The sequence below is a fragment of the Lissotriton helveticus genome, chromosome 8 (assembly GCF_964261635.1).
Source record: "Lissotriton helveticus chromosome 8, aLisHel1.1, whole genome shotgun sequence".
In the NCBI taxonomy this organism is placed as follows: domain Eukaryota; kingdom Metazoa; phylum Chordata; class Amphibia; order Caudata; family Salamandridae; genus Lissotriton; species Lissotriton helveticus.
In genome coordinates this window covers 990166950-990179890 of record NC_136069.1, presented here as the reverse complement: position 1 = coordinate 990179890, position 12941 = coordinate 990166950, and the positions used below count along the sequence as shown (strand labels likewise).

Below are 12941 nucleotides of genomic sequence, written 5' to 3'. Positions count from 1 at the left end.
CTTAAGAGTGAAACTAGGGGGGGGGGCTCTGAAGCCTAGAAGACCTAGTCCGTCTTCCCACCGTATCCTCCCATCTCGTCCCACCATAAACCACTCGGCATCAACAATCCCTCATCCAAGCCCTTCCAATCGCCAAGCGTCCCCCAGCCACCCTTATCCAGAGGCCACAATACCAGGAGCACCCAACCCCATAGATCACTGAAATACGACAAAAGTTCAAGCATCCACAAGCTCATCTGCCGTCCCTGGTGTGACATGCGGCCCGGTAACACTCCCCGCATCCGTCCCATCAGAGTCCGATCCCTCTGACCCCTTTTCCGAATCTGTGGCTCCCAGCCGCGATGCTCCGCTCGCCTGCGAGATTTCTGTCACGGCCTGCAGGGCTACAGAACTCTCTTTCACCGTCTGCGAAGTGGAAGGTTTCTGTGTCCCATGGCGGCATCCTCTGTTGCGCCTCGTACGGAGCGGTTGGGGCGCCTCTGCCATCTCCCCCTCGGCGCCTCCCGTTCCATCTGTTTCTGCACTGTAGGTCTCAAACCAACTCCAGGCTTCATTCGGGTCATTATAAAAGAATGTTTTACCATCCATCGTCACCGGCAAGCGCGCCGGGAAAATCAATGAGTACTGAATGCCTACGTCTCGGAGGGCCTTCTTAACTGCCAGAAACGAAGCTCAATGGCATTGTACATCAAAAGTATAGTTTGGGAACAATGACACCTTACTATTGTCTACTCTGTAGGGGCCCGCAGTGCGTGCCTTCTGGAGCAGTAGTTCCCTATCCTTATAATGAAGGAGACGGGCCACCACCGGCCTGGGTGGTCTCCCAGGTGTCAACGGATGGGCGGGCACCCTATGCGCCCTCTCCAGGGTATAAAACGGAGTCAGGCCCTCCGGGGCCACCTCCGTACGCAGTCACTGCTCCAGGAAATCTATCATGCTGTCCCCTTCAACTCCTTCCGGAAAGCCAACAACACGTATATTATTTCTTCTATTATGCCCTTTGGCATCCTCAGTCCTTCATTCCAGTATTTGTAGTCTGTGATTGACCTCCCCCATCTTGACATCCATTGTGTTCTGCGCTGGTTCCAGGACCTCCAAGATAGCCTCAGTTTGCTTCACCTGGTCAACCAACTTCCCATAATCTGCCCGCAGGAGACCCAGTCCCAACGATACCTGCACAATATCCTGTTGTAGTGCTTCCTTTGTGTCTGTGATAGCGCTGAGGATCTGGTCCACCAGCTGCTGCATCAGTCCCTCTGGCGGTTGACCAACGCTGTCCTGCTTCTGCTGTTACGCCACTCCATCCTCCTGTTCTGGCGGAGCCCCCCCTTGACGACCTCGTGGCTTCCCCATGTCGACCAGGCCGCACGGTCCGTAGTGTCAGTCTCACCTCCCAGTATTTCTTACAGCCCGGGTACACAAGTCTTCTGAGACCTGGACCAGCGGGGTCGCCACTCCAACCAACCAGCCCCCCCAAGAGGAGGGTCCAACAGGCGACTGTGCGATGAGCGACCCAACACAGGTAAATATGTCACCTCCCGGGAAATGCTCTTCCAGGTGCTGCCACAAAAATCCTCAACCAAGGCCCCCAAACAATTCTATAGGCGCCGTTGAGAGCACACCCCTCAGCCCAGGGATCGCCCACCACCACCAAGCAACGCGGCTCCTTGTAAGTTGTCCCCACGTTCCGATAATCTCCGGAAAAAGAGGCGATCCCTCCGCTGCCCAGTCGCCTTCTCCACCGCACTGCTACAGCCCCCTCAGCTGTCCCGCGTCCCCGATGTGGGGGGGTGAGAAAGAAAAGGAGGGGGTAAGGAACCAAGTCCACCTCCCCAGCAATCTTCTCGACTGTCCCTCTTGGTGGGCACCAGCTCCAGCTATGTCCAGGCGCAGCAGAGGCCCCCAGTCCCCCAAACAACTCAGCAGGAGATTGTGATCTTTGAAAGCCACATTGCCCTCTGGCGCAGCTCATTGGTGTCCCTGGGAGGTTCAAGCCTTGCCTCCAGACGTTGCACCACACCACTGTCTCCAGCCGGGCAAACGGGGTCCCTCCTGGCAGCCCATGCGCAACACAGTTCTTATCAGGAGGTCATCACAGTCCCGGCCAGCACGTCGTCTCCCGGGTGGGAGCCAGCAGATCAGGCGCCCATTCCCCAATGTCTCGGTCTCCCCCACCTCCAGAGTAGCCCACAGCTTGTGCTGGCCCAGCAGGGGTGATTTCGCTCAATGCCAGCACTCACTATTCCCAATATGCAGGGGGATGTAGCACAGTCCTCGCTATGAGGCCAGTGCAGCCCCAGCCGTCACTGTGCCCTCCAGGTGAGCACCAGCAAGTCAGGCACTCAGCATCCAGCGCCCCACCCCCTCTCACCTCCAAAGTGGCATACAGCCCGTCCTAGTCCAGCGGGGGTGATCTCTCTCACTGTGTATGTCCACAATCGCCGGTGTGCAGGGGGCCGCCGCAGTGTTTACAGCCCAGCCGCCATTTTGGACGTGGCCGCCTGACGCCTAGATTCGCCGAGTAACCCTCAGCGCTGCCTCTTCGGTCCCCCAATTCTATCCGGGCATCACCAAACCAACTCCCGAGTCTCGGAGCCGCTACACCCACCTATTCCGATGTGCCAGGATTCTGGGGCGGCGTTCTGAGGGAGACTGCGGCCAGTGCTCCGCAGCTCGCATCGGTCTCTGCGTCGCTCAACTCCATGCTGCGATAAATGAGGCCCTCCACCGGCAGTATGCACCACCGGGACCGCGTGCAGGCATAGAGGGGTCAGCGAAGTCGGCCCCACTGGATGAAGGTGTCCTCAGTCTCCGAGGTGCAGAGCAACAAACGCGATGACTGCACGGCCGCCATTTTGCGTGCGGCCATCTGAGGAGCAGAATCGCCGAGCTGTTGCTTAACACGGCAGTAGCAGCCCTCCGAAGCGCCGTCAAAACCAACAGCCCTGTTCTAATGTCCTGGGGAGTTAGCGAAGACACCCGCGGCTGAGGCAGGAGGCCAAGATAAACGTCCATGGAGACACGGCGGCCGGAGCTCCTTAGCTTGCGTCCATCTCAATCAGCTGCAAGTCATGCCCCCCATTGGCGTGGATACCTTATGTGGTCAAAAAGTTACAGGGGCCTGTTGTAAATGATTAATCTCTTGTTTTCTTTAACCCTTCCTTTGTGTCCTTTACTTGTACTGTTCTAGAGCTTTACAATGTTCTTAGTGGTTTCTTCACTCAGCGAGATTCCAGACCTGACAGTTATGAGTCTGGTCAGCTGGGAGGTTGTACACTCTTATTTACGTTCCTGAATAAACTACAAATATTACTTAAGAAGACATCGCTGGTTTCCTGCATTTATTCTACATCAGTTTTGGCGACGAGGATGGGATGTAGCTGACCTGACTCAGATCCCAGCGTATTCCTTCTTGCGGCATTACAGCGTCTGGTGAAGACCAACTTCATCCCCAGTGGCGGATCCGGCGTGCGGCTGCTTCCACCTCGTCTGTTGGCACCCACGGAGCTTATTTGGTCCTACTTCGATGATTTTCGGTGTTCCGGATCCAGCTCGGAAAGGGGCACCGACGTCATATCTAACGGTAGGAAGACATCAGCGCTAACGCGAGTCTTGTCACGTGAGTATTCTTGCGTCAGAGACGTTGCCTAGCGACGCTTCCCTGCACATATGACCCAGTGCATGAAGCTTCGCAGTGACCCGGCGCAGTGACATCATCACGTCCTTGGGAAAGCCACCTTGGGTGTCAGAACGCTGATTGTTTCAGCCTGTTCTGCACTTATTGCCTAGTGCGCGACGAGGAGATCCAGTTCAAGAGTTTTTCTGCGATCTCCACAACGGATTTAAAATCGTTTTCAGCGATCTACGACACTACCAGCCACAAGATACTGGTGATTTGTTTTATTGTTTTCTTTTCTTTTGAATTTTAATATTCTGTTTGCTGACTGCTTTTATGCTGATTTATGGAATCGGATGCACATACTGTTAAAGATGAGTGACTCACATAATTTTTAACACAGATATTTAGTATTGGAGTCATTTATTATGCTCTATTTCGTCATCTATATTTAACTTATATTTCTTGATTTCATTTTACGTCAGAAGTGTTATCTCAGCAGCATTGTATTACAACAACTGCAAATTTAAATAGTTTGGCCTCAACTTTGGTACTCCGTTTTTTTTGCTGGTGCACATCCTAGTATTGAATCACCTCTTCTAATCAGAATGGCACAACAAATTACTGTTGCACTTCCCCCACCCTTCTTGTGTGAACCGGGCACACCTCAAATTCCGTGGGAGGATTGGATAGCTATGTTTGATAACTATCTTGATGCTCTGGATGGACAGCAATTTGCAGCAAAGCGTAAGAAAGCTTTGGTATTAAGTGCCCTTGGTAAAGAAGCACAGCATATCTTCAAATATCTTCCTCAACAATTACAAGCTAGTGGCCAATCTTCTCCTGATGAATACAGTGATGCTATTTCAAGTCTTGAAGTTAGGTTTGCTAAGGAAGAAAATTTGGTCATGAACAGGTATAGATTATACACACACAAGCAACGTGTTGAAGAGTCGATAGATGATTTTGTGGCACAGTTGAGGGAATTATTTGTGAAAGGCAATTTTGGTTCAATGGCCGACGAGATGATAAGAGACCAGCTGATTGTACAGTGCGACAACAAAAAGATACAGGAGAGACTCTGGGCAGCTAAGAATCTGTCGTTGAAAGTAGCTGTAGATTTAGCTAAAGTTGTGGAATAATCGGAGATTTGCATGAAGGAACTACAGAAATCGAGTATGTAAACACCTGTTTCAGTGGTATCTGATACGAATTCACAAGAGTGTGAATATGTGGTTGAAGAATCTGTTGCAGTTCTAAAATCCCACGGGAGATATGTAAACAAACAAAAACAATTTGTTAAGACTTATACAAAATTTTGCTCTAGGTGTGGTAGTAATACTCATGCATCTGATGCTAGATTTTGTTTTGCCAATAACAAGGAATGTTTGAAATGTGGGAAAATGGGTCACTTTTCCAAAATGTGTAGATACAAAGGTAAGCAAAAAATAGCTGTTGTTGAAGAGGATTGTATTGAAGTTAAGAGAGAGAAAGACAACATTTTAATTGTCAATGACTCCACCGCTGATATAAATGTTGTTAATGAGAAAAGAGAGATACGCCCTAAAGCAGATTTTGATATCAATGGGCATATGATAACTTTAATGGTGGACACTGGCTCAAGGTATACCATTATTCCTGAACCTTTATTTAAGAAAGAATGGTCTGATGTATCACTCACACAGTGTGATATCTGTCCTAATGGGTTTCAAGGAGAACGCATAGATATGTTAGGTTATTTCGATGCTAACATTTCTTTTTCTGGTAGGTCAACTGAAGGCAAAATGTACATGGCGGTTGATGGTCTTCCAATTCTTTGTTGGATCCATCAATACGATCTTCATATCATAGTGAACCCTAGAGCTGCATGTCAAGTGATGGTTGTGGATAAACTTTCTTTGGATGACATTTTACGTGATTCTGACAGTGTTTTTAGAAATGAATTGGGTGAACTGAAGGGTTATGTTCACAACATTTTGTTTAAAAAAATGCTATTCCTATTCAACATAAACTCAGGAGAGTTCCTTTAACCGTTAGGAACGAAGTTAAGTCTTTAATTAATGAGATGCAACAGGGAGGCATCATAGAACCTGTGGAAGCATCAACCTGGATATCTCCGGTTGTGATTTCTCGCAAATCCGATGGCAAAATTAGGTTCTGTGTGGACCTCAGGTCCCTTAACAAGAGTGTTATTGCTGATACTTTTACCCTTCCCAATATTGTGGAATTAGTATCCACATTAAAAGGTGCCAAATTCTTTACAAGGCTAGATCTAAAGAGTGCGTATCACCAGATTCGTCTACATGAAGAATCTAAAAGTCCCACTGCATGTATTACCACTGAAGGTACATTTCAATTCACGTGCCGTCCTTTTGGTTTCACGTCAGCTGCCAGTGTTTTTCAGCGAATGGCTACGGAATTGTTTAAGGGTGTTGAGAGAGCATTTTTTTTCCATGATGACATTTTGATTTTGGGGAAAACTGTTGAGGATCACAATTATGCTCTTAAATAAGTTCTACACAGGATTGAAAGACCTGGTTTAACTTTGTGTAAAGAAAAGTGTTCTTCCTTAGTACAACAGATTGAGTATTTTTAGGTACGACATTTCTGCACAGGGTATCAAACCAAAGAAAAATTTGTTAGAGGCCATACGTTTGGCACCTTGCCCTGCAGATAAAGATCAACTCAGATCATTTATGGGCTCATTGAATATTATTCGAAATTCGTGAAAAAAATTTCTGACAGAACACTCACTTTGAGACTTCTTTTAAAGAAAGGGGTGAAATTTACATGGGGGAGTCTCATACTGAGTGTTTCAATTCCATTAAAAAGGAGTTATGTGATGCTAAGGTTTTAGCCCCTTTGATGTTAGACGCCCTTCTACACTGATGGTTGATGCTAGTGCCACCGGTTTAGGTGCGGTTCTTTTTCAGAAGTGTGATGATGGTGAAAGAACCACAGCGCAAACTACCCCAAATAGCCAAAAAAGGCTTAGCACGTGGGCCTAACAGCGAAGGGGATAAGAACCACCCAAAGATCATACAGAACATTAGCTTAGAGGTGCCATAAACAGCTGTCTTCATCCAGCATCAATTGTATGATCACCTGCAGCAGTGCTATAGTCAGCACGAATGACACTGTTCAAATCACCATCTGTTGCTAAGAACACAGTGTGAGTGAAATGAGTCCTGGGAACTCCATCTTTGATTCAAATGAAAATGATGACCCTTGATTGCACAAGTGGTTCTGTTTAAAAATTAAAAGGAGACGGTCCGGTTAGAGCTGGGTAGATGGAGACATCTTCCGCTATCTTGGCTGGTCAAAGTGGCGGCTATAAAAATGACGATCCTACCGCAAGTCCTTTATATGTTTCACGCCATACCCAATCTGAACTGGCGCACTTTATATGGAACGGAAGGCGGTCGAGGATGAAACTTCGGTTGACAATGCTGCCTCCTGAGAGTGGTGGACTGGGGCTGCCAGACTTGTTGTTATATTATCAAGCGTCGCAGCTACGTACAATAGTGGAATGGAGCAGGTGGGAGTCTGAGAAGCACTGGCTCTTTCAGGACCAGGCAGTGGCGGGCCGCCCGCTTCAAGAGGTTCCCTTCCTGCGCAGGCAGCACCGTCCCCCCCAATCTCTACGCATCGTATATTACAAGGACCCCGCTGGAAGTGTGGGACCTTGTGAATATGAAGCATGAGTTGACGTCCTTCCCATCACCGCTGACGCCCCTACTGGATAACCCAGATTTTGGACCCGGCCAAGATACAGCGACCTTTGCACGGTGGAGCCCGGCGGGATGTCGGGTCCTGTTCCATTTGTACACAGCGGAAGGGGGCATCCCTTTTGATGCTTTCCGGCGCGAATTTGGCATGCCCGAAGAGGAACGGCTCCGATATTTCCAGGTGCGACATTGGGCGCTTAATGGGCAGATTAGGGGAGGGGCGGACCGCAGACTCAGCACGTACGAATACTGGTTGATCACGAGGAAAACGGATCGAAAGCTCATATCGGACTTATACCGCATGCTGTTAGGCAGATTTACACACATCTACAACTCATGGAGGGAACGTTGGGAGAGAGACCTGGGGAGCACACTCAGCAATAAAGAGTGGGAGGGCATTTCTTACAGGGCTCGATACTCCGCCTACCACATGGGCTTGACTGACACCCTCACCAAAATCACCTCATATTGGTACTACACCTCAGAGAGGCTTAGTGAGATTGATCGCACGCGGGATGCGTCCTGTTGGCGTGGGTGTGGAGAGAGGGGTACGTTGGTTCACCTTCTATGGGACTGTACTCATCTGCAGGAATATTGGAAGCTAGTTTTAGACGAAGTAGACTCACACTTTGACACAGCGCTCCCAAGATTTCCTGCCTATGTGTTGCTGGGACTGCCCAATCCCATTACTTATCCGCAGCGTGCCCGCGGGGGTCGATTGATGGCCATAGCCCTGGGTTCCGCGCTGCAGAACATCTAGCCCATTGGCATACCACACACATCCCCACCTTTCAGGGTTGGTTACATCGTCTCTGGAATGTTTTGGGAATGGAGAAGCTGGCCCTGATTGCTAAGGGGGAAGGGGACAAATACCCAGACTTGTGGCAGCCCTTCGTAGCACTATTGGCCACGGAATTTAGGGAAGTGACCTGTCCCAGATACCTACGCCTACTTAGACTATAGCAGGGAGACGACTCGAGAACATCCGGTTAGATGATAAGGCAGAGGCAGGAGGATACTGGACCTGGAACAGGGGTGGTGGGTGGGTAGTAAGGGGGATGGCGGGGTTCGGGGAAGGGGGTTTGGTTGTTGTTTTTGTGTTTGGATATTTACATGCCTCTTCAGATAGACCTTTCAACTGCGGCAGTAGGTCCATAGCGATGATGTACCTACTTAGCGCTACTGTCAGTCCTCTTTTTGTGTGGCCTAGCGCCACATTTCTGTCATGGTCATATATTGCACGGACTACTGCTTGTGTATGTCTCTTTATGTCAAAAAACAGATTTAATACTAAAAATGAAAATTTATTTTTATTTTTATTTTATTTAAGAAGTTTTCTATAGCGCTGTCCAGACCCACGGGTATCGGAGCGCTTTACAGTGGAAGCATAGCAAATAATCATCAGATACATGACATAAGAGCGATATAACAACCAACAAGTGTCAGAGTAAAGAGTAGCATATTTTAATGTAGAGCCTTTATGACTTCAAGATTCTTCAAGTCTTAGGGTTGGACCATCTCTCGATGATTGTAAAAGGGTCAAACATAACTATCCAAGCCTAGAGTTTGATGCTCTAGCCTCGGATGGTCGATTTTGTCGTTTTCCTTTTGCTTCTCTAAGAGTAGTGAAAATCTTTTCAAAAGAGTATAAATCAGTTACCAAATGTTTCTGCTACTGTTACTGCCCATAGTCCTCCTTAACAACTCAGAAAAAGCTTGCCAATATTACTCCTTGGCTGAGCCTTCTTGGAGTTAAATATCTGCATTGAAGTACTCACAGGAGTGGAGCTAGAAGCATGAAGTGGTTTTGAATTTGTAGGTGCAGGACAGCACCGAGCAGACGTGCATCCAAAAGTATGGCCAACATTCCTAGATCTTTCTGGAGACTCTTTGCAATGGATGAGTATGAGTGGATGATGAATTGACTCTTGCACCAAAGCTATACATTTGTAGCAAGAACTATTTTCCATTTACCTGCTCCTTTGCAGCAACTCCCAATGCGCAGGTCCTGTTGTCATATTAAAGGCACTTGGATATACCAAAAGCTGGCAACCTAAACACAGTAAAGCACAACAAATCAGCAACACATTTCACAGCACAAAGATACTTTTAAATATCCAAACTCCTTATAGGAGACCATCAAAGTTTTATATTTAATGAGTCTGAAATATTAATTTAACCGTGGAATGTGCCATGTTTTATTTGGAGTATAATTAGAGATGCCTTTAGCTCTGTGTTGCCTTGTCACAAAATAAAAGTGAGTTATTTTAATCCTAAATTGATAGCTCAAGTACGTACAAAGGATATCTCCAAATTATAAAGTAGACAAAATAAGACAGTTAAGTCTATTGATTGCTAGAGAAGTGACAACTCAAGGGCATAGGACAATGATATCAGCCAGCAAAACTGACTTTTCTCTGAGGCAATTCATAAAAAATGAAAGATTATTTTGCGGAATTTAATATCCTACAAGAAATAAGGGGTGACCATGTGCCTGTAGTGAAGAAGCTGGGATGGTGGCAGTCCGTTGTGAGAAATTATCTCGCAGATGTCTATTGAGGTTAAAAATGTAAATGTTAACATGTGTACTTTGTACATACTTTGTATTCTCTATAAAGTATGTCAAAACAGTTCAAGTCAAGTCAAAAGATCTTTATTCGGAATAAAAAACATCCATAAAAGTACAAACAAAAAACACATATCAAAAGCATTCAATTCAATAATGACAATTGGAGAATAATACAGGATAAAACGAGCACAATCGAATCTAAATCGAATCAAAATCTATTACAATAATGATAGTTTCATAACTATACCAAATTTGTCCTTCCCCAATAATAGAAGTAAAAGAAATTTGATAAAAAACACAATTTTAAAAACCTTTCTTAAAAAGACAGACATCACATTATTATAATATTATCTAATTACACATAAATACTAAGGATTAAAATGGTAAGTTTAAAAAATTTCTTTATCATAAAAGTGCAAAATAAAAAGTGCAGTGTGCTATGGTTAAACATCAATAATAAGGGTGGCTCTCGATCTAACGGCAGCTTTGAGAAAACAACTCATCCTAAAAATAACTTCGTCTGATCCCAATACCAAAAAGGACCGAAGTGCCAATTTAAAATTAGTCAGTTCATTTTTCTTGCAATAGGGCATTAAATAATGTACAGTAAATTTTTTATAAAAACCACAGAAGAACAGGAAATGCATGAGACTTTGTTTCATGCAAGGGTTACAGGGGCAATTTAAAGTTTCAAGATGTTTATTATATCCCAGAGGGAAGTTCAGTAAATTAACTATACTCCCCTCTCGGAAACGAAACAATAAACCCCTTACCCATCTACCAAGATGCAAGCGCAAATATCTGTACGGTAGGCCAGGTTTTTTAATGTGTGGTTCAGAACAGGCCATATATTTTACAACCGTGCATTTGATCTGGTTCTTTCTGTCCCGCTCTTCACTATATAAATCATACAATGCCCTTAAGAGAATGGTCTTATGGGAGCGATTTATTAGGTACGGTGATGTGAACAAGGATGACAAACCCACGCTTGCGAGGCACTCTTTTACTGATTTCAGCCATGGAATATGGTGTCCCCTGTCACATTTTAGACAATCCAAAATAATGTCACGGGTCAATGTAGCAGCCGTATTGTTCCATAACTTTATCCAGAACAATGCTGGTCTTGATCTCACAAAATCCTCTATGTAGGCAATATTTAATTCATTATGACATACATAGGTTGGAGAACAGATGACCCCCCCCAATACCTTACGACAGAATCTATTTTCTTCTGTTTGAATGGAGGAACACTTAGTGTAGCCCCAAACCTCAGCGCCGTAAGTGCCAGTTGGCATGCATTGGGTCTGGTATATCTTCACCAGGGGGGTTATCACATCAGCTTGGGTGGGCTGCCTCAACGAAGTTACACAATTAATGGCCTTGCCCAGCTTATTCCTGGCATAAGAAACATGGGCATGCCACGTACCACTATTTGAGAATAAGAGCCCTAAATAGGGGAAAGTGTTGGTACTTTTTAAAACATTTGACCCTGAAATAATCTGGGGAATTTTGTAACTTTTTGGCCCACAGCTCATAATCAGTGATTTTTTAAAATTGGTTGTTAAGCCTAAATCGGCCATAAAAAGGACAAACCCTGAAATTAAAATACGCAGTGCCTTCGGAGTACGGCCCATCAGGACCGCGTCATCTGCATAAAGAAGGGTGGGTATTGGGGCTCCGTTAATGTAAGGCACATCACTGGTTAGGGTGCTCAAAGTGCCGCTTAGTTTATTAATATACAAAATAAAAAGGAGAGGGGCCAGCACACACCCTTGTCTCACCCCCCTACCAATGTTAATATCGTTGGAAACTTCACCCATTTGATTCACACGTACACAAGCTTTAAGATCACGGTGTAAAAAAGCTAAAAAATGTACCAGATGGTCATCCAAACCATATTCGAGAAGGGTAGACCAAAGCCGGGAGCGATTAACAAAATCAAAAGCCGAGCTCAAATCCATAAAGCCAAAATATAAAGGGGATTTCTTTGCAATGTTATATTTTCCCGTGATCAAATTCAGATTCAAGCATTGTTCCACCGTTCCGACACTACTGCGGAACCCAAACTGGCTAGGATGTAGGATGTTGTTCTCATCTGTCCATGTTCTTATCCTTTTAAATAAGATCCGTCCCAAGACTTTTAAGGTGTTATCTATTAAAGAAATTGGGCGGTAACACCCAGGATCCAGCCTATCGCCCTTTTTAAAAATGGGAACAATAATGCTACGTGACCATGTTTCCGGAATCTCTCCTTCAATTAAATTATTGAAAACATTACATAGCAAAGGAGCCCAAAACTCTGGTTCACATTTTAATTGGTCTATGGAGAGCCCATCAGATCCGGGTGCTTTGTTCCCGGCGCTTTCTAAAATTGCATCGAAAACCTCAAGCGTGGAAATAGACATTGGGTGTGGAGGGGGTAGCAGCAAAGGAGTATTGTCTGGTGTTGCGTAAATTTTACCAAAGTGCGCAACCCAGATCGGGCCAGTGATGTTACAGTTAATTTCCGTCAAATTTGAGCCAATAGATCTTATTTCCTTTACCTCCCTCCAGAATCCAGTGGTATCTTTTAGGTCAGCAGATCGTGCCAGGGAATCCCAGTGGGTTTTCAGTAAATCATTTGATCTAGTACGTAAAGCGAGCTTATACTCTGCTCTAAGCAGCCTTACCCTCAGTGTGTCCCTTGGTTCAGTTTTTAGGGCAGCTCTAAGCATCCTATTCGCTTTTGAGCATGGGGCATCGAACCACCTAGGCATTTCCTCAGCCTTACTAGAGGCTGGTCTAGAAATTTCACCTTTAATTATGTTGCAGAGTTCAGAAAACGCTTTAACCACATTTATCCCTTGGTCCTCTGTGGTAAGACAATCTTTAATCAAAGATGGATGTTTCTTACATACTTCAGCCAGGATTCCCTTATTGTCTGCGCCCTTCCAGATTACCCTCAACTTGTCTGTCGAGATTTCCAGACCCCTTGCGCCTATTTCGCGTTTTGGACACTTACCCCTCGGTAGTGATAAATGGATGGCAA

At 45.7% G+C, this 12941-nt stretch overlaps 1 protein-coding gene across 1 annotated transcript in view; it reads right to left on the bottom strand.

Moving 5' to 3' along the window:
• LOC144771844 (omega-amidase NIT2-like) overlaps window positions 1-12941 on the bottom strand; it is a 355442-nt gene that overhangs the window by 135386 nt on the left and 207115 nt on the right. Inside the window, exon 4 of the mRNA XM_078656108.1 lies at window positions 9319-9397. Within this exon, the coding sequence (XP_078512234.1) occupies window positions 9319-9397 (79 nt within the window). The remainder of the gene's footprint in view (window positions 1-9318; window positions 9398-12941) is intronic.